The sequence below is a fragment of the Myiozetetes cayanensis genome, unplaced genomic scaffold (assembly GCF_022539395.1).
Source record: "Myiozetetes cayanensis isolate MyiCay16 unplaced genomic scaffold, myiCay2020 scf4, whole genome shotgun sequence".
NCBI lineage: Eukaryota > Metazoa > Chordata > Aves > Passeriformes > Tyrannidae > Myiozetetes > Myiozetetes cayanensis.
In genome coordinates, this window is record NW_026087631.1 from 51,716,381 (window position 1) to 51,744,025 (window position 27,645).

The window sequence follows — 27,645 nt, forward strand, 5'->3', positions numbered from 1 at the left end:
TCCTACATCTTAGCATACTTAGATGAAGAACAACAGGGTGGTATCCTTCACGCCCCAGGGTGCAGGTTAGGCCGGGTGAGGTACTGAGTCCAGCAAATTCTTAAACATTCTCATTTTCCAAGCTAATGTTGCAGAACTTGATGCATTGCATAATCTGAGGATTTACCACTCTGTTCTTCATACTCCTGTGATGCTTCACAGCCACGTCAAAAAAAGTTGCACACAAGAGGGCAGTTTGGTGTAAGATTTCTCACAAAGATACAGATTATCTTTTTAGTACAAGCAGTAGGTTTCTGTCCAAAATCATGCAAATTATATGCAAACAGAAAAGACGATTCAATTCGTCCATTACATGATAAAAACATTGCTGTGTTATTATAGAGAAGATAGACATTTTACATAATTTTTCAGATAAGCAATATATTAAATGAGAGAATCTTTAAATATGTTCAGCAAGATACTACCAAATATTAACTCAAGATAGGAACAGGTAAATAATTTATAGATGTGTTAAGTATTAAATATCAAATGTTCTTTTTGGAGTATGTATACAGTGTGATAGAAAATTCTGTAGCCAGCATACTTGGGTTTAGACATGATATTTTTGTGTATTTCACTATATAATTCAAATGCTGAAGAAGAATGACTTGTCAAGCTGAATCTCAAACGAGGCCACGTGCCAGCCTATTTCTGGAAGTGTTAATTTATTTATACAAATTTTTTACTTATTTTATTTAATTTTTTACTTATTAATTTATCTTTACTTATTAAATTTAATTTTTCAGTAGAAAACATCTTATTTACATTTCACTTCGAACATAAAATAGCTTAAATTGCAGTTCCAATATGGAATTAGTGCATCAATGTTAAGTGAGGTGTAGAAATTGCAAGGGGTGGCTCTTGCTTAGCAGTATAGTCATAAATTACCAGTCAGCCATTCACTCTTAAGTTCCTTAAATTGTTGTATAGCAAGCATTTGAGAAAGAAGTTACCTACATTTCAAGACTGCAAGTTCTTCTAGCTTAGAAAAAGTTGTACAACTTCAAAAAAAAAGGTTTTTGTTTCCAGAAAAGATTATTTGAAAGTCATTTTCCATCTGACATGTAATTCCACCATATATGCCATGTTTTACTGATGAACTCATGAAACTGCACATTTTCTGGAGTCCATGCCAGCGCTAATTGAAGCTCTGATCTTCTCTGTAAAGTAAAAGAAAACACTTGCTTGGCATGCTCTGCTTCTTACAAGGTCAAACTAATCTAACTGAAGGGTGGCCAGTTACAATTTAACAATGTGTGCAAGACAAAGGAGGGAAGCAAAGTTTGCTCATTTTTGCCTTCCTTTAGAAATCTCAAGTCTCACTTAAATGCTTTCTCTCAAGCAGCCTCACCCTGCAGCAAGGGCAGAGTCCCAGAGAGGAAGAGTGTCCTCCAGCCCTGCCATGTTCACACCATCCCAGCACCAGCGGGGACCTCGGCACCACACTGCAGTCTCCCGGAAGGCCGTGTAATGTGCTCTGTGTCAACTTACCAGCTAAAGGCTGAAATCCTGCTGCCACCAGATCTTCATATAGATGTTTGACAGGATTCTGATGAGCCAGCAGCGTGCCGTGTAACCAGATGAGCAACATTCTGTTTCCATGTTCCTTGTAACTTTTTTTCCCTATGCAATACACAAAGTACTTGTTCAATATGCTGGAAACAGTGTATTTTGTGCTTTGGCACTTTTAGAGTTGCAAAAGGTTTTAAAACATGCTCAGTTATTTCCTTTCTCACCCAGAAGAAAAATGAAGATTGAGGCTAACAAAAGTTTTTTAAAAAATCTAGTTTTATCCTAACACTACTGTTAAGAGAGGAAAAAACCCTAATACATCTTAAAATAAATTTTTCCTTTAATTTTTGCCCAAGATGTGGAAATGTACCCTAGAGTAACAATCAACAAGCATAATATGTGCTGTTGAAGTATTGTTTTACCAGCACTTGAGATGCCTGAAACCAGAAACTACTGTTTCATGGCAGCTGTGCAGACAGAGCATGAACACAGTCTTTCTGTGTCACGAGGTTTCCCAGGTCCTCGTTGGCAGGATGACCTGCAAGACCCTTCCATACTGCTCACTGCTGCTGGTTTTGATCTCCAAACAGGAAGGTTTTTTCAGGCCAGGAGGCAGAGCAGAAGTGGTCTGTACTTCTACAGCACTACTTCCTAGGATCTAAGGACGAGGCTTGTATCCCTTCACTGCGTGATACTCACATAGTTTAAAAAGCAACACTGCATTGTGGAGTTTTTTAGCCTACATATTATGTCTGGCCATTCAGATATTATTACCTGTCCACTGTTCTTCAATGGCTTTAATTTGTTCATCTGTGAACTTCCAGAATATGGCCAATTTTTTCCATTCACGGGGTTTTAACTGGTTGTATGCTAGATTCCAAAGGGAGGAACGGATTTGCTTGGTCTGTGTACTATGATCTTGTTTGAAGGACACACTGAAGTCTGAGCCATCATCATTGTGAGCTGGATGTGTCTGAAGAAGAAAGCAGGTGATAAATTTTGTAAGAGAGTTGGGAACCTTTGCTTAGTGAGTAGTGAACAATGTCCTGTACAGCCAGGTGTAGCTACTGACAGGTGATTTGCTCAGTGCCTGTAAAGGAACCATGTATGCCTTATAGAAACGGAACAAAGTCCTCCCTTGTCTGCTGCTATGCCTTATGAAATGAATTGCAAAATAAAACACTTTCTCCGCATTTGATACACAAAACCAAAGTAACAGCAAATACTATGCCAGCACTACTGTGAGCCTACTTTATGCCACATTTTGAACATGGTTGAGTTTCAGACACAGTTCTTTCTCTTTCCCCTTGCTTCTCAAAGCACTGACCTTCCTTTGAGAGTAGGCACCCACCCTCGGTGAGGCACTTGCTCAAGCTGTTCCTGCCTCTGCCCTGTCAGCTTCACATGGCTGAAGTGGGGACTTGCAGATCATTTGCTGGCAGCATGAGCCATTGGCTTCAGCATGCAGAACCCCATTCAGCAAAGTGTCTAAACAGCAATGTCTAAACACACACACATTTTGAACCTGAATCTGGTTTCTTTACCAGATAGAAACCAAAACCAAATGGATTTTACCCTCCAGATTAAAAGTGATGTTGCTACTGTATGTGTAGCTCACCTGAAACAGGAGTGATGGGGTTGCTTCTTGTTTGGGTGCCTTTGCAAAAACCATGTCAGTCAGTGATTTTAGCTCTAACTGAGTGGTGCCCAAGGAACAGTCTCATTCCTAGGTAGGTAAGCTCAAACTACTTCTATATTTCATTTTGTTTAGGTACTAGTCCTTTCTCAAATCAATTTCCAAAGGGAATAACGTCTTCAGGATTTGATAGAGGATTACAAAGCAGATACTAAGCAAAACAGGAAATGAAAGCATGCCACATTAAAAAGTGCTAAGCATAAAGTGCTTCATTCCAAATTAAATTCAACAGAAAAATACAACAGGATTGTTTCCTATACCTCATGAGAGTCTTAAATAAAAAAAACTTTCTCAGTTCAGTAACTAAGCATTATCATATGCATATTTAATTCCATTCATCTCGTGCAACTAATAAAAAACTGTTTGCAGCAGCACAGCTTCTCTTTGCTGCTAATTCTGTTTTCAGGCAATAGCAAGACAGGACAGTAACAGCAGCTCTCAAATCCAGCCTGGACAATGATAGGGAAGGGTTAGGTAGAAACAGTAAATAGAAAAAAATGTCAAACAGAGAGATGACACTCACACATTAGTATCACATGCCCTTCCTCACAGCTACATGACATTTCCTTTTGTAACTAATGCTTTGTCATAGGTGATAAGTCAGCTCAGTGTAACAAAAAGACAGTTCTTAAAATAACGGTTCCAAATGTTGTAGTTTCCTGTGTGGTAACACCACCTGAACAACATCAAATTCCACAGCTCTAAGATCTAAGTTACTCCCAAAGGCTGTGCTCTCAGCCTCAGGCAATGGGCTACAAACATTTATGTTTGTATTTCCAAACATCTCTGGTGCTCTTGTAGAAAACCATCTACTGAACTGTCTTTTTTTTTGTCTTCAGGCAATTCAGTACACAATGCCAAGAGGTTAGGAGCATTACTACTTTCAGACTTTTCATGTCTTCTGGGGCAACAGCTGACTTCACTTCTAATTCTCTTTTAAGCCAAAAGAAACAATAACATCGCTGACAACTCCAGCTGAACTGGTGCAAATCAAATATGCATGATACAGGGTGTTGGGGAGGCACTTTTCATGATAAATAATCTATATCCGTGATTTACGAGCCCTGTAACATTAAGTGTCATTGATTTGGCCACACAGGGTAGGAATGGGGTGGTAAAACCAGATAATTCTGTGTATGCACTGGGATAGGATCAATATGCTTATACACTTGGATGACTTTTTAGTGAAAAAAACACTGCCTGGCAGGAAGCAGGAGTGAGAATGAAGTCACAGATTGGTATGGCAGTTACTTTTAGCCCTTTAGGGAGGCCCAGCACTATGCAGCCCACATTTAAGTAACAACTAGGGAAAGAAGGTAAGAAATTCAGACAATCTAAGCTGTGTCCTTCACTTATTGCTATATTCTTTTCCATTTCACTGATTTAATTTTATAATTAACACCAAAGCAGCTGAGCCCTTAGTAACAAAAGAGTGTCAGACATCTACACTCCACCATTTTTCAACCACAGATTCTGCTGTACCAAAGGATGCAGGGGTCAGCATGGATCCAGCTTATCCCAGCTCCGATGCTGATGGCATAGGTTGAATTTGATTTAGAATCTTCCTCCTCCCCTTTGTCTCTCTGTGTAGAGCACGATACAGGAAAATGTGAAGGTTTGCCTACACTTTAAACAGCTAGTCAGGAATTAAGCCTGTATCTTTCAGCCTGCCAAAAGGAACCACCTCAAGCAAAAGACACTTCAAAATCAGAATTGGCTTGCTTTTATCACTATCTTCAGTATAATGAAAGATGCCTCTTACCTGTGTCATGGTGTAATACCTTTCTGCTTTAATGATCATATCTACAATGAGGGCATGATTGCTCCTTGATGCCACAGCTAGTGCAGTTTTTCCATGCTGAAAGTACAGATAGTGAATCAGAAAATTATCTCAGGGAAGTGTATCATAGAAGAAACACAAAAGCAGTTCACAGAGTCCCATCCTTTTTTTTTTTTTTTTTTTTTTTTTAAATTCATTTTCCCCAGGAAAAGGCATTTACTACAATTTTATGGCTTTTGAGTAGTTACAATAAAAGTTCTATGCTCTGCATGAACTCTATTGCCTCAGCCCAGAGGTGGTCAATTTCTTTCCCACACTGGACTCCCCCTTAAAGAATTTCTGGTGAGGTACAGCTGTTTCAGAAACCTCCTGCATTCAGACTGCTGCATATTTCACATCAGCTTGCATTATCCAGTCACTGCTTCCAAGTTCACACAAGCCCAGGCATCTCGGGTTGAAAATTATCACAGTACAATCCATTCCCATGTAATGGTTAAACTGGCATTTCAGAAGATAGGCTGGCAAACTTAGAAGTCAACTTTAAGGGCAAACCTGTACCTTATTTTATATGGGAAGAGAAGCTGGCTCACAGAATGAAAAGATAATTACTTTTCTCATGACAGCTGAAATGATCACAACCATAGGGTGATGCTTCATGGATAGTACACGCAGCCAAAGTTCCTAACAGCCATTGCTTTAATTCCAGAGGTCTGCTCAGTCCATCTGGACCCATTTCTGCTTATCAGCACTTCAGTGTAAAGGCATCTCAGTGGCTCTAAAGGGTTATCTCTGCAATGGTCTGTTCTCCGCAGATTTGCACCAAGTGTAACTGCCTTGGATTTTGCTAGGTATTCTCCACATGTCAAGTGTTAGGCATTCTGGAAAACTAGACCTAACAGAAGCCAACCCCTCAATTAGAAGATGCAGTAATGAAATTATAAAGTATTTCAACTATCCAGCTATGATAAAGTTCCCTAGTATATACTTTTCAAATTCTAGCTCCTGAGTCTGCTCAAGATCATTCTTGTTTTTAGAAAAGCATCACATTGGAAGCCAATGAATTTACATTTCATTAAACCTTTAAGGCATAGGCTTCCTGTAATTGTGAAGAGTCCAGAGAACACAAAAGCTCCTTGGGTTCCACCTCTGGAGAGGTGCTCTGCATTTCACAGGGAGGCAGAGGGGATAGGTAAAGGGGGTGTTTCTTGCCTCCTGTGCTGGTGCAGGCACTGCTGGCATCAGCATGGCAGTCTTGCACATAGGGAGCTCTCTGTGCATTATCACTCACAACCAAAGACAGTTTTACCTGCAGATGGGAAGAAGGAATAGCTCCTGAGAGAGCATTTCCTGAGCTCTAACAGCTTGCAACTTATGCAGATGCATGACATGCTCTGGAGACTGAGGACTCCTGCTGCCAGGTTATGGGTTGCCAGGACAACACTGTGCAATAGCAGCAGGCGTCCCTGTTTCCTGTCTACTGTTTAGTCATTTTTGGCATCTCAGCACCAATTCAGTTCAAAGGGGACTGTACTTGCACATGTTCCCAGCGGTGGCATGGCCTCAGGGGTCATCCAGCAAACAGGCAAGGAAAAAGCTACTCCAAGAAATAAAACCAATGCAGAAAGGTGACACGTCCTGTACTAGTTCAGAGCCAAATTCACATTACAAGTCCTGAACCCCATCAAGATTGCTGTAATACCAGGGCACTATCAATCCTAAGACTTGTAGGTGCTTAAGGTCATAGCAGGCAATAAGTGATTTTCTGTGTCTGTCCTTAGAATACAAATAGGTTGAGAAAATTTTCCAGTGGCTAAGGTGCTGTCTAAAGGGGACAAGATTTCATTCTGGGTTAGCCCATATGCGAGTTGCAGCTCTCTGGCAAGTGTAGGCACGATTCTGAATGAAAAGGCTTAATTACAATGCAGCATCTTACCTCAGCCTCCCAAAACACTTTAACCCCCATGCTCAGAGCCCCAAGCTTCATGTCAGGCTAGGGAAAAATGAGACAATCCTAGTCCATAAAGCTTTACTTCTCATCAGGACAGTTTTGTGCGGGAAAATTACTTTGTAAAAGTTGCTAAAGAGCTAGATTTTGCTCATAATAAACATCAAATCCATCAATTCAGTCATGCAGAAAATCTGTAATAGTGGTAACAATGTAAAAAAGGGAAATTCAATCTTGCATTAATTTAGCAAATTTGTAAAAATGGGGTTTGATATTCTGTCCTTTCAAAAGCACTTGCCTAGCAACTTTGCTTTTGTACTTCTTCCAGCCATTACTCTTCCTACCTCAGTCTTTCCAGGCTGAAGGTTATAAACCAAAAAATAAAATCACATAATCCTTGCATGTGTGAGGAATGCAATTTACCTTATCCATGGTCTTGAGATCACAGCCTGCCTTAAGCAGCACTTCCACCAACTCCACATTACCAAGATCAGCTGCCAAATGCAGAGGGGTTTCCTGCCTCTGGAATTATAGACACCAAATAAATGCAATACATTAAACTCCTTCCCAGAAGCAGAATGCTCTCAGGCTGAATCTAAAATTGATTCACAACAAGAGGTAACCTTAGTGAGAAAACACTGAACAAAATGAAATAATTTAACTTATGAGTGATCTACCTGCCTGTTTTACTTCAGGTAAACAAGACAGCACATGGGATCTCTGTAGGAAAACCAGACAGAAGTTCCAGAGAGCTCAAGAAAAGTTGATCTAATGCCCCTCTAATGTACCGTGAACTAACAAGTTCTCTCTCTCTTCCCTCTTTAAGCAAGGTGTTTTGGACAGAGTGCTTCATGCAACTGCCAACCCACACTAATATTATCCTCTCAAGTAACCTCTTCCCTGCTGAAATGCATTCCATTGTCTTGAGAACTGAACATCCATAATTTTCAACATAATGATGGCACATCCACAACCGGGCTTTTTCGCGAGCCCTGCCACAAAATGATGATAAGTAGCAGAAGTCTACCTGTTTCCTAATGTGTTCAGTAATGCCACTGAGAACTGACTGCCTCTGGGTGAATTCCTGTGTGACATTTCCAATTAGTTGTTTAACCTTATGAACAGTAATCAAAATCACACTCACAACACACTCTAGTATGAACAGTGTGATTACATGAGGATATTCAAGTAGCTGTTACAAGAAGTTGGGGGAGAACCTATCCTGGAGGATAAGAAGGGGTAGTGCTGTTTCTTCATGTTTCAACAAAGCACCTCTCCAAGGAGGAAAGGGAAATGGTGTAATTGTTGATTTTCTTCATGAGATGGTTCCCTGAGTACCTGGCTAGTGGCATTTCTAGGGCCCAGAAATACCAGATTAGGCACAAGGGAAGTGCTTTTATCATCACTCTCCCAGGCAAAGAAATACAAAGTGACACACAACACAGCAAAAGCAGAAAGTAGTCATTAACAATTATAGGAGGATTTGTACAGCAAAAAAGGGATCAAGCATCAAAGTAAATATGACACACATTAGCAGTGGATGTGACCTACAGTGAACTCACCAACAACCTGCCAGGTCTCCACTGGATCACCGGCACCAAGCAGAGGCTAAAGAATCCTGGCAAAGGTGGGGAAAACGTGTTGCTGTCTCTGGGTGGGCTCAAACCACCATCTTTTCAGTTAACAGCTGAACACACTGGCTGATTGCATCACAGAGACCTACGACCTCGTCATTCAGTGTGTTGCTGTGTAATGTGGAGCAGCACTTCACTGAGCTCTGCTCAGCTGTGTTCCCTCTCAGCTCCCTCAGCACCCACAGTCTATTGACCTGGGGGCACGGAATGCGAAACAGAGAAATCCTTTGTGCTGCTCAGCAACAGTTTTAACTCTGGTGTCTTACCAGCACTGTTTTGGTCACAGATCTAAACCACTGCACTCTGTGGGTTGCTTTAAAAAAAGATTCCCTTCTTTCCAGTCAAATGCTACACTGCAGTGGGTTTCCCTCTGAGGTCAATACCACTGAGACATTTCTGTCATCTATTGCACATGAACCGTAACACTTGAACAGTAAATTAACCCAAAATTTTCCTGGTATATAGCATTGTGCTTATCTTGCACAAACAATATTAGCACAGCATGTACCAGTGACTAATACATATGCACACACGCAAAAAGATAAGGAGGGAACCACCTCTTCCTTCCTATTTTTTTGCACCCTGAGCTCATAAGGCAAAAAAAAAAAATCAAGCAAAATCCATCTAATCTCTTCTTTACCAATGAAGTTAGGTTAATTCCCAGTTTTTCTTACATTGTTTAGGGAGTTTATATCATGATTGGCATCCAAAAGGCTTTTTACTACTGGTAGATTATTACCGATGACTGCTAAATGGAGAGGGGAATTCTTCTGCTGTGGAGGGAAAATAATAAACTATTATACTTGGGTAAATTATTAGAAGTTCATTCAAACAAGAAAGAGGTTCTTATTGAAGTCTACCCATCGCAAAGGCAATATGCTCTAGCAGAGCTTCAAGACTGCAGAAAACACAGCTCAATGTGCAGTTATACCAGAGACGGTAGCCTGCTCCTACAGCATCAGGTAAACAAGTACAGCTGAGAAAACGGGAAAGGCTGAGTAGCATCAGTGTGTCACCACTTAGGAATACGGCAAGGCACTCCTCTTAAATGTTCCTACCCGGAACATGATGCTATCCTTGGCAGAGAGATTAGGGTAGTGTTAGGGCTCCCTCAGAACATTAGGTTTGCCCTTAGTTGAATAGCCTGAAGACAGATTTATTCTGGTAAACATGTCAAAACCTACTTTCCAGGAAAAAACTCTTGTCACACATTGCTGCTGGAAATATTTTTCATACTAAACTGACTTGCTGTCATATTTAGAGCAATTTACAGCTGGAAATAAATTAAGGGGTTTTATTTGAGTGATTATTTATTAAAATAACTGGGCAAAGGTCCAGCACCAGTCACAATCCAATCATTAGGTTGGCAAGTTCACTTTGGATGTTGAAGCTGTGACTCCTCTGTTTCTTGTGAAATATAGCTAAAGAATAATTCCATACCAGTACCATTCATGGGTGCCAGACACCAGTTTGGTGCCTTTATAAAATGCAGCCATTTCTTCAGGGCTACAGAAAAATAAAGGAAGCCCTTATGCAGCACCCTGCTGGAAATGTTTTCAAAATATAAATTATGATTGTATGAGTTGTGTCTCCTACAGAAAGCCAATGAGAACAAGGAGCACAACAACTACCCAAACTTCAAATCATTTCCAGCACATCATAAATTTTTCTTCCTTGACAACTTTCCACAACAGGCCAATGGTCATGGCCTAAGTCATGAAGCTGAGATGTCATTTTCATTCTGTGCTGTAAAATGGAAAATAATTTCCTATTCACAGGAAATCTCAGATGTAATAAAAACTCTAATATCTAAACTGAGAAGAGATTTGGATAATATAAATACCCCTTTTTTTAAAAATCCTGAAGAATGGTAGTATGCAGATTTTGAAGGCATTGAGGGTGCATTTACCTTCAGAGGGTGACAGCACTGAAGTGTTTATTTACCTTCTAGTTATCTTTATTTGAAATTAGTTATGAGTGTTAACTCTTTGCCCACAGAACACAGGGAGGTCTGCTTTGCTAGTGCTTAGTTCAACAGGGTAATTTGCCCATCTTGTCCTTGGCTTAGCCTGGCCATCTCTACACAGCGCTGCACCAGTCTGCTTAGGCACTCCCTGAATTGTGCAGCAGGACTTCGTCTCTGTTGGTCTATACGTGTTGCTAATCAATATCCACAAACCAAGTGTTAATGTGTATAGTAAAAAATTCAAGAAGCTACTCAATCTCCTTGAGCTGTCTGTATTCCAAGGAAGTCTGTAAAAGACAGGACGGGCTGAGCAGCAGCAGAACAGTTATTCTGAAATATACTCACCTCAGGTTTAGGAACCAGGTCAATATTCTTATCAATAAGAAAAGTAACCAAGGATAGATGTCCATTCTGAATTGCAACCTGCAAAGCACTGCTATTGTTCTGAAAAAAATTTTGATAGACAGAAAAGACATACATTTTTATTGCTGAAAAAAACAGTACTAAAGAAAGCTACAAATATAGGATAATCTTCCATTGAAGTTTGTGCTATTATCCCCTCCATGAAAAAACTCACCTTTGATAAAATGATACAAAAGGAAGTGGATCAGCAGTCAGGGTGATGTGCTTTTGTCAATAGTGAAGGAATTTCCCATTTTTACTATATCACAACAAATATACTAAAGAACATCAGTATCTGACAGCCCTTCTCAATTGTCATCTATACTGAGCCACGGACAGCAACAATGCCAATACATGTCCTAGTCCGTTAGTTAGCCTGTTAGACCTTTACCAAGCAGGTACTGTGGTATTAACAAACTTTAAAAATAAATCCATAGAAAGTTTTTACATAATAATTCTGTATAAACAAACAAGCTCTCAGTCTACTGGAATCATAAAACTCTTGCAGCAGGCAAGCCAAGGCCATTCAGCAGATGTGAGTTGGACCAAAGTCCAGGAACCAGATGTGGAGAACAAGAACATCAGATCAGTCACTGCCAAAACAGAGGATTTTCAGTTACCCTCATTTGCTACATTTTCTAGTCATATGATGTACTACTGGGCATACAGTAAACAAAGAACTCTATCACAGGACTCTGCCAAATAAATCTAATGCTGTTGTTCTTCCACAACAGTTTTATTCTGTTAATACTTTTTACATTCCCCATTCTATTTTATTATTTTTCCCCATATCATAAAAATAAGCAGAGCAAATACACTTTTAGTACACAGAGAAAAGGGAATATAATGTCCTTCCCACTTCCTGGGATGTCCCACAATCTATGTGCTGTGTACATACCTGAGTTAAAACATTGATGTCGCTCCCTGCATCCAGCAATAGTTCAGCACATTTTTCATGACCTCCTTTAACAGACAAGTAAAATGCAGTTTCTCCATTCTAGAACAAAAGAGAGAAAATGTCTGTTCCCATTTAAGCCATGTGACTAATAAGACTCTGACACAAAACATGCCTGGTAGGCTCAATCAGGCTCTTCCAGATCAATAGAAAAGGGGAGATGGTCCCAAGAGAACACAACCTGAATGCTCCTAAATTAGCACTTGAATGATACGGCAACTCACCAACAGTTCAGTGACAGATGGTATTTATGTGGACAGAGGTACAGTAAGATTTAATGACACAAAAAACTATTTCATAAATATTCATATATTAATATTCATAAATATTAATTGTGCTCTTTTCAAAGAAGACTACTGGAAACAGGCACAGAAACAAAGATGCTGAGCAGCAGTTGTTGCCATTCAACACCAGGCAACACCACCAGCATGATAACATATACAGTAAGTACCAACTTCTGTCAGTATAATGCCATGGATTTCTGACAAATTGCAAATGCCTAGTCCTAGTTATAAGGAGCCTTTTTAACAGAAATAATCTTATTTCATATTTATTTCAAATCTTCTCACACCAAAAAAGTCTCCATGTCTCCACAACAAGTCTCTAAGATAGCTTACATCAGCTGCACAATGATCTACTCCCTGCTTTTAAACTCCTAAAATACATAAAGGTTTAATAAAAATTACTCTAGTGTTTCAACATTCACAAAAGCTTTAATAAATCTTGTTTTTACTTCGCCTAAAATCCTGACACCATTATTCTGGTAAACTGAATATATTTTAGTACTTTGCTCATGATATGGAAAGAGAGATCTGTTTCTATATCCCCCAGAACATGTCCAGATAGAGGCAAAAGTCACTCCATTAGCCATGGCAAGCAGGGGCACAAGCAGTACAAGCTTTGCGTGCAGAAGCAACATTCTTAGAGAAGGCTTGGAAACACAAGGGCTCAACATTTCAAGGAGGCTTGTGTGCCTCTTCAGCATGCATAGCTGAAAATGGCACACAAGTTGTGTAAGAGAGAACCTCCCCATCCACAAATTTGTTGCTGATTAAGGAAGAGGAGGGCCTTGGGTAGGAGTGGGTGTCCCTTGCTCATTTCACACACTAGGCCAGCAGAACAGACCATCAGCCACACAGTATGTTCCCACAGGGGGCATTACAGCCCACAACAAAGGAAATTACCTTGCTCAGCTTTTTCTAGCTGCCCCACAGAAGAAACAGAAGACAAAGGACCCTTTGGAAAGCAGAAAAGCTGAGATGAGCAGCTACTGTGCACTTCCTTCCTCTACTCCTTGTTTAAGCATCAAAATTAAACTCATGACTGCATCAACTCATTAGCTGCACACAACCTTCACAGCTAGTATGCAATTGATGAATATGTTGGCTAACCTCACCAACACTAACCCAGGAAACCAAAAGTGGGTAGGCAGCATCTGAGCCAGTTTCATGCAGGCAACTGAGTTCAGATAGACAAGGTGCAAATCTGAGACCTCTTTGCTATGATGGTATGTGCTTGGTAGCCAAGTTGAACTGACCCAGTGAACAGCCTGAAAAGCACCAGAGATGTTATAAGTGAGATGTTAAAAGGAATGGGATTCCTTGGCTAAAACTGCTGGACAACAGGGAGCAAAGCGGAGGTTAAGGCCCTTCTGTGTTTTCTTCTACCAGTAGTTGGGCATGCCAAATAGAGGGGAAGTCATTGTGTGAGGAATAGAGGACAGGGGAAGAGACAGTGAATGAGTTAATGGAGGTGAATTTATTGGACAAGGAACAAGGAAACAGGATGTAAAGATACTAGAAAAAGAGTAGAACTAACAAGTCCACTCAGTGCCATATCTATTCCTTTGAATTTTTTTTTTTGACAATTTTTCACATCTCTAATTTTATCTTTTTCAGTAGTTTCAGCATCCTTACCTGATTGAGGTCATTTATTTCCTCCCACTGTTCAAGCAGAATTTTTACAACTTCACTGTGACCATTTTTGGCTGCTAAATGTAATGCTGTGTTTCCCTCCTTGAAATTAAAAAGGAAATATTTTAAAACACAGAATAAAGTAAATACATTAACTAAAACCAACACAAAGCCTTTGGTCTTTTATGTACAACTCTCTCTTACATACAAGAAGGAGGTAGATCCACACAGCACATTCCAAGATTGAGACTAATTGCAAGAGGGCCTTTTCACATAGAGGCAGACATTATCTTGCTGATCTAGTTGGTTTTCTGAAAAATTCAGTGTGTACCAGCAAAAAACCTGAGTTCCACAAAAATGGGTACTACACCAAGCCCCCAAGACCACTGATTCAAAGATTAATGGCCAAAACCTGGCTAAGCACATGGAAATTTGTAGTGGCTTTGATGCCAACATCGCAATCTTCAAACTCCGACACCATCAATGCGATATCCCTCTAGCAAATTAAGAAACATAAAACAGAAACAAAACTAAAAGCAACCAACCACTCCAGCAAGAAAATAGAAACAAAGACAAGTTCAGCAAGAGCAGCAGGTTTCGAGCTAAAAGAAAATGCTGGCATAGGAAAAGGTATAAAAATTACTTAAAAATACTCTAAAACTGGAAATTAGGGAAATTAGGAGAAGAAGTCTAAACCTCAGAAAAATGAGAGTCTGGAACAGCTTTTCATTAACAGCATTGAGTGGGAAAAAGTGGGAATCCAAATCCTTTTTAGTAATGATGGTTACAATGTGATTGCATTTAGTGACCTGGAAGATGAGTTTCTGTCCTATCTTCTTAGCTAATTTGTAGGAGCACAGCATTTGTCTCCCATAGTTGCTGTTTACACTTTTAACCTGCTAGATGTCTGGGACAAAAATGTATTTTAACCTCTGCTGTTAGACAGCTGAGCATGGCAGAGCTCTGCGTTGTACTGTAGCTTTTAAACTATTACCAGAATACCAAAAAACCAGCATCACTTCCTGGGTGCTTACTTACATGGTTCTATAAATGCAATATCTGAGCACTTCATGATTTTTAATGTAATTCTCCTTGCAAAGCCTCAGGTGCAGAGAAATACTAACTTGCTCATTCTAGAAACAGTCAAGTAAGGAGCAAACAAATTTAAAGGCAGACATTGAAAAATTACTAAGATACGTTAAAAAACAATGCCAAAAGCAAACTCAATCAAATTGAGGTGTTAAGGTCCTTCTGAAAAATTTCTAGAAGTGTTTATTTGCATCCTGAAATATTTAAACACATTGAAAAAATTAGTCATGCAGGACTTAGCAGTGACACACAGACACACATGAGTGGAGTAAAACACTGGGAAATAAGATCTCCCAGTACAGAGGCTGACACCTTAAACATCTAGGCTCTCCCACTTCTCCCAACAGACAGTAAATGCTAGTCTTGCTTTGCACAAATTATTAATGTATATGATAAACTCTCTTGGCAATCAGATCATAAATCCCACTGTCTTCCCTTAATCACTAAAACATCATCAACCTTTATGGTAGTTGGTCCTATATATCACTACCAGCACTGGGATATCCATGCAACAAATTCACATACTTGGGTTAAGCAGTAACTACAGTGAAACAAAATAATTTTTCATAAATACATTGGTAGTTGTATTTCTGTGGAAAAGAAACCTTTACCTTATCTTTTTCAGATGTGAACAGCTTCAGAGAAATCAAATTGTTTATCATGTCAACATGGCCTTTCTCAGAAGCCAAAAGAAATGGCTTTTTACCTTTCTAGGAAACAATTATGGAAAGAAACATAGTGTTAGAGAAAGCAGAAATACTTGCTTCTGGTTACTAGATACATGGCATACATGTGTGCATGTGTATCCTATATAAAAATGTATGTATCATAAAACTAAGGAGATTTATAGAATAGTAGATATACACAAGAAGATTAATAATTAAAAAATATATAGTTAGTGTAAATAAACAGATTATACATCTTGCATATTCTGAAGAAAATAAATGAATAATGTCTAGAATTGGTAGAAAGTAGAAAATATGCTCAAACTATTTAAATCTGAATTCTTCTCAGTATGAAAGCATTTATCAAAAGAACTGTGTCATTAAAAGTCTGTTCAGAAACAGGCAGTAAAGAAAATTGCAAGATTTGTTTCCATGGTGTAACATATTTGATTTGAATTCTGCAAGCACAGACCAGAACTAACATATCTCAGAAGGTTCATCCAGGAGGCCTGAATTTAGAGCTGCACATTTTGGGGTTATTTTGGGTGGTGTCTAAACTAACAAAAAAATTTCAAACTGTTTACAATTCAACTGCAGAAAGTTTTCTTCACATAAAACCACACCACTGTTCAGACAATGAAGCATTTAACCAGCTGGTTAAAACACCCTCATCTCATAGCTGATAGTGGCCTATATAAATGTCTAAGAAAAAGAAATGCAGGCAACTAATAGAGAATTATGAAATAACCTCAACAAAGAGAAGATACTTCTTCACCTTTCTTTTCCCAAGGCCTAACACAAAAAGGTTTGTTTTGTTAAATTAACTCTGTTTGTCAGCCTTATCATGTGTAAAAAAATTCAGAATTTTCAGTCAATAAAATTCAAGATTGGAAAAAAAATAAAAGAAGGGAGATCTGTTCTCACGGCCATAAGTTTTCCTCACGTAAAGATAAAATATCCTACTTAGCTAAGTGAGCTTTCAAAACAAGATCCAAACATTGTGGGAAGGAAAAATAAAAACACAGCAAACCTGATGAGGACAGGGTCCTGGCACTGTTGAAGAGTCGATGCACCTTTGTAGAATGGCTGCACAGACTTTCATGTTATATCTTGTAGAAATATGCAGGCACTGGCCATAACTGGCAGGTTTTGGTAAGGGCAGGGGGCTGTGAGGGTGAGCTGTGTGGGGGGAGGTCAGAGACTGCCCTTTCATAGCCTTTTCCAGCTGGCTCCACAATGGAATGAACAGACCCCCCACGCGCCAGCACTCAAGCTATCAGAGGAACAGATGGTACCTCTGTGAAAATGTATTTAAGAAAGGCTGGTCACTGCTACAGGGAGGATGCACAAAGGGAGATAACAGGAGGAGACATGAGAGGATGCAAGAGAGGAGACACAAGAGAAGGTACACCTGCAGGGAGACTGCAGCCCACGGAAGAAGCTTGCTGGAGCAGAGGAAAAGAGTAAGAAACAAAGAGCAGAAAAAAAGGAATCCACTGTGGACTGATCCCAACCTCCTCTGCCTCCCATTGCCTCACCAATGTGACTGAGCATCATATGCAAAAAAAGCAAGGAAAGCAGGGGAGGAGAGGTTTCTGCAGTTCAATTGAGACAATCAAAGAGGGAGAAAAGGTGTTCTCTCCAAGTTCTTGTCTGGCTGTTTGTTTTACTCGTTTCTCCATATTCAAGTCAGTAATTAAAAGTTTATGTAACTAGCAATAAATTAAAATTAATTGAATTTCCCCAAGTCAGGATTGTTTTGTCCTAAACAAAAGCCTCATGACATGAAAGAAATAAACAGAAAGAAGCACACTGTACCCCATCAGGCTTGTTTAAGTCATTCAGAAGAAGCTCTTGGAGAAAATAGTCAACTATTTTAATGCTGTTGTTCTGAGCTGCAAAGTGCAGTACATTCATTCCTTCCTGAAAAAACATAAGTGACTCTGTAAGAACAAGTTTGATTTTTTTCCAAACCAAGCATGTTTAGAGTTGATAAAAATTTGTCATAACAAACCTCATTCTTAGCCTTTTGGTCAGCACCTGCTTTAACTAATTTTCGCATTATATCCAGATTTCCAGTCCAAGCTGCGAGGTGAATCACTGTCAGGCCATGCTTCAAATAAAATTACAAAGATAGAAATTACTGTTTGGAATTGGATTTTTTTAACTGCCTTAATACATTGCTACTGTAGCAAGCTGTGCAAAGAAGCCTCATGCCAGGAGATAGAAGATAAAGGCTGAGGGAAAGGGGCCTAGCTCACAAACTCTTAGCTTTGTGGAGGCCAGTGGGGAGTCTCTGAGTGTGTGATGCTTATCTCCTACAAGCCAGACCATGTCAAAGGGGTCCTTCTGTGCACACACCCACCACTACTCTGAGAAGGCCTCATTCCGAGCAGGGGTGCCTCTGAAGCAGCACCCTGTCCCAGCCTAAATGACTATGAAAAAACCAGCACCTCCAGCCTCTGACTTAAAACTTACTTCTGCCTTGCAGAGTGGATTGCAACAACTATCATCGAAACACCTCACACCAAATTTCTTTAAATCTTTTTAATTAATTCAGTGTATCAGTAGGTTCTGCTCTGCAGGCTCTTAGAAAAGCAATATTAACACCTAGCAGTATGAGTGGGATTAAGCAAAATGTAATGCAACATGTTCAGTGTGTCCTCTTCTTGACAGAAGGTCTGGCATCTCCAGAGAAGGACTGATCTCATTTTAAGGGCAGGGAGGGCGAGAGGGGATGTTAAATACTACCTACAAATTATTCTCTCTGTCCAGAAACTATGCAGATAGTTAGCCATGGGTGCAGTGGGTGACATTTCAGGGGATGATATGTAGTGGCTCTATATCCATAAGTCACCATAATTTTCCATTTAGACTTTTTAAGGTTCTTTTCTGTCAAATTCTCTAAAAAACATCTCTACTACAAGGGGGAAAAAAAAAATTAAAAAAAGAACCCTGTTTTTAACTTCTTAGAAACAAAAGGACTAACTCTACCCTGTGCTAATGCAGCCTCATCTTGAATCTTGTGTGCAGTTTTGGGTGCCACAATACAAAGGGGAAGTTATACAAGGAGTGGTTGAGGTCACTTGTCTTGTTCAGCTGGGAGAAGAGGAAACTAAGGGGAGACATAGCAGCCCCCATCTTCCTCTTGAGGGGAAGCGGGAGGGCAGGTACTGATCTCTTCTCTGTGTTGACCAGTGACAGGATGAGTTGACAGAGACTTCAGGGTACTACTCACAAAATATTCATTGAATAAGAAAACATTACAGGATGGTAGAGACCTCTGGAGGTCCTACTGCTACAAACTCTTGCTCAAGGCCTGTCCAACTGGATCAGGTCACTCAGGACCTTCGCCTGGCAAGCTTTGAATAGTTTGAAGATTAAAACTAAAAAACTCTCCGGAAAATCTGTTTCAGTGTTTGACCACCCTGACAGTGATTTTTTTTCTTCATCTTTTATCTAACTGGGACCTCCCATGCTGCAATTTGAGTCCAGTGCCTCTTGTCCTGTTGCTGTGTACCTGTGAGAAGAGTCTGTCTGTCTTCTCTGTATTCTCTCCATATGTAGCTGTTGACAGCCATAAGGTGCCCCCTTTACCATTCTTCTCCCAAGGCTGACCAGGCTCACCTCTCTCAGCACCTCCTCATACCCCATGTGCTGCAGTTCTAATCATCCTAGAGGCTCTGCACAATACTACAGCCTATCAGCGTCTTTTCGGTATTTGCGGAAGTTGCAGTGGAAAACAGTGGAGGGCAATATGGAACATGCATTTGGTGTGCAGGCTACAAGATAAATCTAGGCTTGGGCAAAATTTGTGACTGCATCTTAAAAGTCTGCCCTGAAAAACCTTCCCAACTATGAATAAGGAGAAAAAGTAACTAGAATTGATAGCCTTACACAATGAGATAGGTGGGTGAGGGGAGAGACGTGAATGTTTATCTCAACCTTCCTAAGAGTTTTGACACTGTCCCTCATAACATCCTTCTAGACAAATAGAAGTACAGGTGTAGGCAAACACATAAACCAAGGTGTACTGAAAGCCAGCTGAACTATCAGGCCCAAAATGTTCTCTGATTAGCAGCACAAAGTCAGATGAAGGTCAGTCACAAGAAATGCACACACTGATCCTGGATCCAGCACTGTTTAACATCTTAATTAATAACCTAAATGATGGGGCAAAGCGTACCTGCAGCAAATTTATAGGTGGTATTAAATTGTGAGGAATGGCTGATAGACCAGATTGGTGTGCTACCATCCAGGTGAACCTTGACAGGCTGGAGAAAAGGTCTGGTAAGAAGACAATGAAATTCTACAGGTAAAATTCAAAGTCCTGTACCTGAGGAGGAGCAAACCCAGAAAGCAGTACTGACTGGGGACAACTGCCTGGAAAGTAGCTTGGCAGAAAAGGACTTGGGACTCCTGGTAGAAACTAAGTTAAACATGAATCAGCAGTGTGCCCTTGCAGCACAAAAGGCAAATTATATCCTTGGCTGCATTAGGAATAGCCACCTGACCAAGAGTGATGATCCTTCCCCTCTACTCACTGGTGAACCACACCTGTAGTATCATGTCCAGTTCTGGACTTCCCAGCACAGGAGGGACACAGACATACTGCAGAGAGTCCAGCAAAGGGCCCCAAAGATGCCCCAGGGACATCGGACATATGAGGAGAGATTTAGCAACATGGGGTTGTTCAGTCAAAGAAGACTGGGGTGGATCTTATCATTGTGCATAAATACCTGATGGAAGGGAGTAAAAAAGAAGCATCCAGATTCAGCAGTGTTCATTGACAAGGACAGAGGCAATGGTCACAAACTGAAGACCAGGAAGATTCACATCAACATAAGAAAAAACTTTTTACTCTAAGAATGATCAAACACTGGAATGAATTGCCCGGAGAGGTTACCGAGTGTCCATCCTTGGAGATAATCACCACCTGACTGGACACAGCTCTGAGTAATGTGCTCCAATCAGGAGGCTGGACTAAGTCATCTCTAGAGGTTCCAATATCAGCCGCTTTATATGATTCTCTCTGTGTGGTATTTGAGACAGGGGAGTCTGGGAGGAGAAAAGGAAGTACAAAAGGAAGTAAGAAAAGGTGGGCAAAGAAAAAGACAAGGCAAATTAAAAAAAAAAAAAAAAAAAGGCAAATAAGGCATAAAATCATATGGAGACTAAAAACGTGGAGAATCTTGTGATTGTGGACTCCTGTGCCATGGGTGATGAGATGACCTGCAGACTCCTGTGCCATGGGTGATGAGATGACCTGCAGACCCAAGCTCCCTCCAATATAGCAAGGGACTGCCTTGGACTCTCCATTGGGTCCACCTCTGAAATAGCTGAGATGGTACGATGGATAAGAATAGATAAACTTCTACCTTAAGTGCAGAAGGACAAGAATTGCAGCTTTGTAGTATAAGATCATGCAGTAATTGCATATCAGTGCTAAAAATGGTAACAAGCAATAAAATTGTAACTCAATAACTGCAGCTTGGGAGTGGTATAGCTGTGGATTAATACTACTATTAATAATACCATTATTAATACTATTAATACTAGTTAATAATACTATTAATAGTGGTGTGTTTAGTGCCAGTTTCTTAGAAATGTGTTTTTTAATCAATAAACCTCTTAACTACCTCCATGAGTCACCTCAAGTCTCTGGTCTAGAGATGGGAGCATCATGTATCTGCTGCTAAGAATGCTGCTGTGTATTTTTAACCAGCTTACTTTTTGTACTGAGCAATGTTAAGAGGACTTAAGACTTCATGCTTATTAATACAAAAAGTATGTCAGAAATCAAGTCACAGTGTCTTCATGCTATTTCTTATCAGTTGCAAGATCAAACTGATTGGCAGAGAGTACATGAATCACTGTCAAATACAATAGGTAATGTCATAATATTTAAGCTCTGTAAGCTAATTATGATGGAGTGTTTCCAATGGTCTTTCAAAAAGATGATTAGCTACATATAAGAATTAAAGACAATTCATAATTTAAGGGTAATCTTTAGTTAGAATGAGATTTTAAACGTCTATTAGAAAACCCAACATGTGGGAGTGTCTATACATTCCAGTGTGGCCTCAATGCAACCTCTCAGGGTCATGAAAGGACCAATCGTATGTTTTGAGTCATCTTGTTGCCTCAATAAACCAGGAAGATGGTTAGTGAAAAATAATTTGCTGTAAAAGATAATTTACAACAGATACAGAATAAAATTTACACTATACTCAATTCAGGGATCCATTTCTTAACTGTTTCTATAGAGAGCACTAATACTTGAAGAAAACTTCTTACAGTACTTTCCTATTAGCATTTATATCATAGACAATTAATTTTAAACTTCCATTCAGGTCATGTCTTTCAGCTTGCCAGACAAACGGGAAATGTTGCTTACAACAGTGTAAGATCTGCTTAGGAGTTGATAGGGTCCAGAAGGAGGATATATTTCTTCAGAGCAGTATGTGAGGTATTCACTGACAGAGCAGCTCAGGAGAACATTTCAGAGCAACTCAACCAGCATTAACAAAGCAATGTTTACCTACACTGCAACAACATTCCAAAGCCATGAGCCACTGGTAACTGCAACTGATAGATCTCTCTCATCTTGTTTTCATTCCAACACAATGTGAAAACAAGGCAGCTTTCTTCCTCCACTCTCCACAACCTGGCATTTATCTTATTTATAACTTAAACGCTGCTGCATACGGTGGATAAGAAGCAGCAAACAGCACAAAAAAAAGGTAAAGGTAAATTCATCAATTTTCATTACTCAGTTCAATGGAGAACTCCAGGTTTGAATAGCATGTTTATTAATAACACACCATACATTTGGTTTTAATATCTGACTCAAATCTTGCACTGTGGATCACCATCTGGCCCAAGCAAATCAGCCATACACTGACAAACATTTAAAGTCTTGAAGGCTGCAGAGTAGCTGACAGTTTTGCATTAAGCTACTCACATAAAAATGGAGGAAAAGAACACAAGGAGTACCTCCTGAGCTCCTAGTGATCCCCATTACTCATTTTTATTTTCAGTGATTGCTTTCATATAAATTAGCCAGTGATTAATTTATAACTACCACAGACAATGAATGTATTTGTACAAGTGGCTTCAGCCACCCTTGCCTTGTGCTGACTCAAGTGTTACTCAGCCAATATTCCAGAAAATATGTTTTTCTCTAACAATGTTTTTTCACATAAATGTGTAAAGTTCTAAAACAAACTGGAGTTTTTACAGCAAGCACTTAACTGTGCACAACCGGGAGCAGAAGATAAATATCTCCTTTTACTTTTCCCCTAAGGTTTTCCTATACTGTGCAAATCAAAACAAGCAAAACAGCTTACCTGATCTGAAATGTCAAGCCTAGCCTTGTGATGAAGAAGAAAATCCACCACTGACACATGACCTCCCGCAACAGCAAAATGGAACGCAGTGCGGTTCAGCTGAAATAAGCAAAGCTTTGTTTGTCAGGTCTGTAATACAGTTCATTTCCCTGCGCAGGTGATCAGGATTTCAGAATTCTCCGATTGTTACCAAATGTATCTGTTATTATATACTATTTCATAGTTCCCCTTCAGCAGCCACACTAGGTCTTTATCTACAATTTTGCTCCATTCTGGATAGAATTTAGGTATTGATCTCAACAGATTTTTTTTTAAAAACAGAACGATTTAGTTAATCTACATAGCATTGCTCCTTCCATGAAATGTCAAAGAGGGATGAAGCATCAAACTATCTAGAGAAGATGAATGCAGTACAAGAAGCATCCTTGTTTACTATTTTATTATATGGATTGATTTGAAAAGCTGAGAACTAGATTTACACAATTAGATTTGCTTTTTGTATCCTCCTTTTCACCAAATCTCTGCAAAGCATGGCAAGGGTTCTCCCTCATTCAGTGCAAGTGACCTTCCCAGACTGGGTCATTATCTACATAAGTGAAAGTTACTACCTTGCCAGCAGTGAGTAATTTTACACAGGTGAATAGGTTCAGTGTTTATCAGGAAGACTTGATTAATTGTTCTGTAAAATAATTAATGGTCTGAATTTAAAAGGGATTTGTTAAATTGAATTAAATTTCAGTGGAGACAGTTTGCTTTCAGTTAAAATCAGCATAACTGGGTTTAATATAATTCACTGATAGTTTCCATACAAGGATTTCCATACATCTCTCTGTAAAGAGATTTAACCAATTAAATTTAAAAGTAGGTTTTGATTTGTTCTCTTATTCTTCTCTGCAGATCATCTGACTTACTCATGTGTGAGTTTAAATTTTCAGCTATATGCATTAAAAATATAAAAACGTGAGATTTATAACATGTATTTAAGACAGAAAAAACTTCTTGCACAGAAACAGTACTATAAAACCTCACCTTTGACAGCCTTGCTTATTTGGCTTGGGAGTACCGTGGAAGGAATGATCAACATGAACAAAAAGAATGGCTTTGCCAGTATAAGCTACATCCCAGTTAGGAGAATCAATCACAGCACAACCTCCACATAGATATGCTACTAATTCTCTCATAATACGAGTGTGATTTAAGGATGACAGAGTAAAGTTTCAAACTACTTCACTGGAAATGTATTTAGTTTAATTTCCTAAATTCTGGCAACAAATAAGGAAGGAAGAACTATTTTAAGTGACTTTTTGGAGTACTATGCAATTGATGCAAACACTCTCACTGTTCAAGAGAAGTTTACACAAAAGAAATTTTTTTCTCCCTCTCTTTTTCACAAACAAACCAGAGAATTCACATGTACTATTCAACAATCTCCAGTGGGGGAAAATGAACACAGTCATGGAAAAAGTTTTTTCGGAACCTATGGTTAACTTTGGATGTTCATGGGTAGGTGATTTATATGTAGCCACTAAGGGCATGCTGTTATCCACAACTGCCAGTTTAATATCATGACCACTCTGCTGCTGTTGAACTACCTCTCATGTTGAACACAGCACTATATTTTGTTACTGTGAAGTATACATCCTCAGATTTTAGGCCTAGAGTTCAAGGTAGCATAATAAAAGCATTTTCATCTCTCTGGGCAAAATCTGAACTCTGATCTCAGCCTGGAGCCAGAGGATGTGACAGAATGCTCCCATGGTTCCATACAAACCAAAGGGTAATACTTCACCCTTGAAATTTTTTAGTGGCAAAAATTAATTCTTAAAGTGACTGTGAGGTAAAGTCCTCTCACTCTAAAAAATGGAGAACTCTAGAAATTAGTCACCAAAGAACACTGAGGAAATATTATAGTAGGGACACAACTGAGAAGTCCTTAGTTCCCAATGTGATAACCTGACTAGTGGCTAATGCAAAAACCTGTGAGTTATGCTGCACAAATCCTAGTGTTCATGATGGATGTGTGAAATGTTTCTTAATCAGGTCCTAGGGGGGGACTCCCACAGTTCCATCACCTTGCAGTTGATGGGGCACACCAGCATGATGGCATTCCACCAAGGAACCCAAGGAGTCACATTTCATAGCAGTGATCTGTCAGGCACTTCATACTCACAGTATCTACAGCATTTAAATTAACATTCTTTTTAAACAGCTTTTCCATGGTTTCCAAATTGTTCATTTTAGCAGCATACTGAAATTCTCTCTCATCTGGCAATACTGTGGAAAAACATGATGAAAAAATTGTATTGTTAAAGAAATAGCCACAAGCAATATAAAGGATAATGATACTGTTCTTACTTTCTATTATTTGTCCTGATTCAATGTTATAAGAATAATTTGCTTCTCATCATAGGAGTGTTTCTGGACCTTTTCCACTAGGCTAGTTTCAAATTTTAAGTGCAAGTAGAGGTAGACGTTTCAGGACATGGATTACCTTTGTTTGCACTGCTCATGGGAACAGTTTTTATACGAAGCTCTTGCCATCTAAATGGGTCCCATTTTATAGGCATACCAGTGAATAGTACAGATTGCAGCATTTATTTTTTGTTCTTTTGAGAAATGGCTCCAAAATACAAAAAAAATGTGAAGCAGTAACCAAATGGTATGGTATAGCTGGAAAAACAAAACAACTGAATCCAACCAAACCAACCGGCTTTTACAGGGGGCAAAAAGAAACAAACAAAAAAGTGTCTACTTGAACTCAAAATCTGGCCACAGTGTGACATTTACTTTTAAACTGAGACCTTTCCTAATATCTCAATTCAAAAATGAACATCTGTTTGGTCAGTTAAAGTAGCTGCAACAACACATTCAGTAACTTTGAAAAGTAATATGCCAGTATCTTGTAACTGGTTTAGCTGGGGGTCAGAATATTTTTCATGTTTCTACCTTAACATTTGATTAATAACTATGAAGAAAATAGTATAAGCGTTAAATTGCTTGCAAAAATGTTAGTAGATATCTTTAATTCCCTAGCTTATCAGACTTGTAATATAAGTACTTAGATATCTTCTGTCTAGAATATTTTGGCCTGAAAGCCACTTGTCCAGTGATACTACCAAAAAGGACAGCACTCTGTTGAACCAGGAACTGCAGCAATTAACTATTCCTTAGAGGCCTCTCAGGCAAGTTCATCTTACTGCATTATGTCCAAGCTCATTAATGCCTAATAAGAACACAGCTTGAGGCAGATGACTGTAGAGCATACTAAGGAAAATCAGTATAGCATTCACTTAATTGCATTTCACATGTTACCCGTGGCTATAATCTCAGGGGGAATAATCACAGTTGTACTGTAACAGAATGAGTTAGAAATTAACTTAGAAAATAAAATGTGGAGAAAAGTAAATTGCTTTGTTGGCCTCAAAACAGAAAGCAAGGTACCTTCAATTCTTTTTTCATATTTATGTCTTATTTTAGAGGCCTCATTCTGTCTTTCAGTAATATCCCAAATATGGATGATCTCCAATGAAGTGAAAAAGTGCAGCAGAGATTTCAGTACTTATAGACAAAGAAAATCCCTACATGTGTGTGTTCCCCCACCTCCACTGTCTGTTTCTAATTTCCTGTTATGGTGTCCACAGGATGAAATCCAAAATTATCTCAAAAAGCACATGGAAAAAACTTACAAGAACTCAAGCTGGCTGAAGATTGCAAAGAGGTAAAATGAAAAAATAACAACATTTAGATTCAAATGGCAATAAAATTATTTTTACTGTATTGTTTCTAAAAATTAAGTCATATATTTAATCATTTGACAACCTTTTCAATGTTTACTATGTTTTCTTGTTACTAGAGATAAAAATTTCTAGGGTAATTCATGAGAATCTTTTTCTAAAATAATAATTTTCTGATTCAAAGAGGTCATAGGAAAGCCCACCAATTGAGTCCAACAATGATATTTTATCTATTTCTTTCCTTTCCTCCCCTTTTTGCCAGCCTGGAAGCAGGAACCACAGCTCGGGAGAAGGGTTCCTGGCTATCACGCTTCGACCGCAGGACCGGGACGAGCCAGGGTTTCACAACTACCGCTCAGCTTCCACAAATCACGTCTTTTCGCTAACTGCAGCCTACGCCAGAGCAGTCTGGTGTGCAGGAGGAAAGCTGGAGAGCCCATCACTGAGACTTGTGCTGCTGAGTGCAAGGTCCTCTGATTTCCGCGTGTTCCCAAAATGGGAGCCCACCCAGATCGGCTGTGGGACGCATGGCAGGGGCTCAGCCCCAGAGGCGTGACTGATGCCAGCGAACCCACCCAGAGCAGTTCAGGGGTGAAGCAGGGCACTGGGCAGTTTGCAGGACTTCTCCTTTGGAAGGCAATACGCCAAAATCAGCTTCCGACCCCACATCCACACATTTGCTGATGTCTTTCACTACATATAAAGCAGCTCATGTTTAACCTCGTCCTTTCCAACCACCCACCGCTCATTTTGTTCTCCGGTCAAAGCAAAAAGCGGGTTCGGGAGAGTCCCACCGCCCCGGCAGCCCTGACGGGGCTGTGCCCGCCGCACAGGGGCCCCCCGGGCTGCCTCGCCTCCAAGCCCCCGGACTCACAGCCCTCATGGCTGGCTGCCATGGCTCCCCGCACGGCATCCCCCTCGGCGCGGAGCAGGTGGCTCAGACCCTTCATCGCTGTCCCTGGGCCC

General features: G+C 39.7%; 2 protein-coding genes across 3 annotated transcripts in view; one reads left to right on the plus strand and one right to left on the minus strand.

Moving 5' to 3' along the window:
* The window catches only part of POC5 (POC5 centriolar protein), a 28,812-nt gene extending 26,480 nt beyond the window's left edge, over positions 1 to 2,332 (plus strand). Inside the window, exon 13 of one of the 2 annotated variants that reach the window (XM_050329151.1) lies at positions 1,382 to 2,332. The gene's annotated coding sequence lies outside the window, so the exon portion shown is untranslated. The remainder of the gene's footprint in view (positions 1 to 1,381) is intronic. The other variant, XM_050329152.1, reaches the window with a different exon arrangement.
* ANKDD1B (ankyrin repeat and death domain containing 1B) lies at positions 560 to 27,645 on the minus strand. The gene is made up of 15 exons (XM_050329157.1): positions 27,554 to 27,645; positions 25,116 to 25,219; positions 22,946 to 23,044; positions 17,611 to 17,709; positions 17,415 to 17,519; positions 15,543 to 15,641; positions 13,846 to 13,944; positions 11,873 to 11,971; positions 10,918 to 11,016; positions 9,281 to 9,379; positions 7,396 to 7,494; positions 5,010 to 5,105; positions 2,326 to 2,524; positions 1,531 to 1,662; positions 560 to 1,199 (listed from the first exon to the last, which is right to left on the minus strand). The coding sequence occupies exons 1-15, from the start codon at positions 27,627 to 27,629 to the stop codon at positions 1,141 to 1,143; spliced, it is 1,563 nt and encodes a 520-aa protein (XP_050185114.1). The 5' UTR covers positions 27,630 to 27,645; the 3' UTR covers positions 560 to 1,140.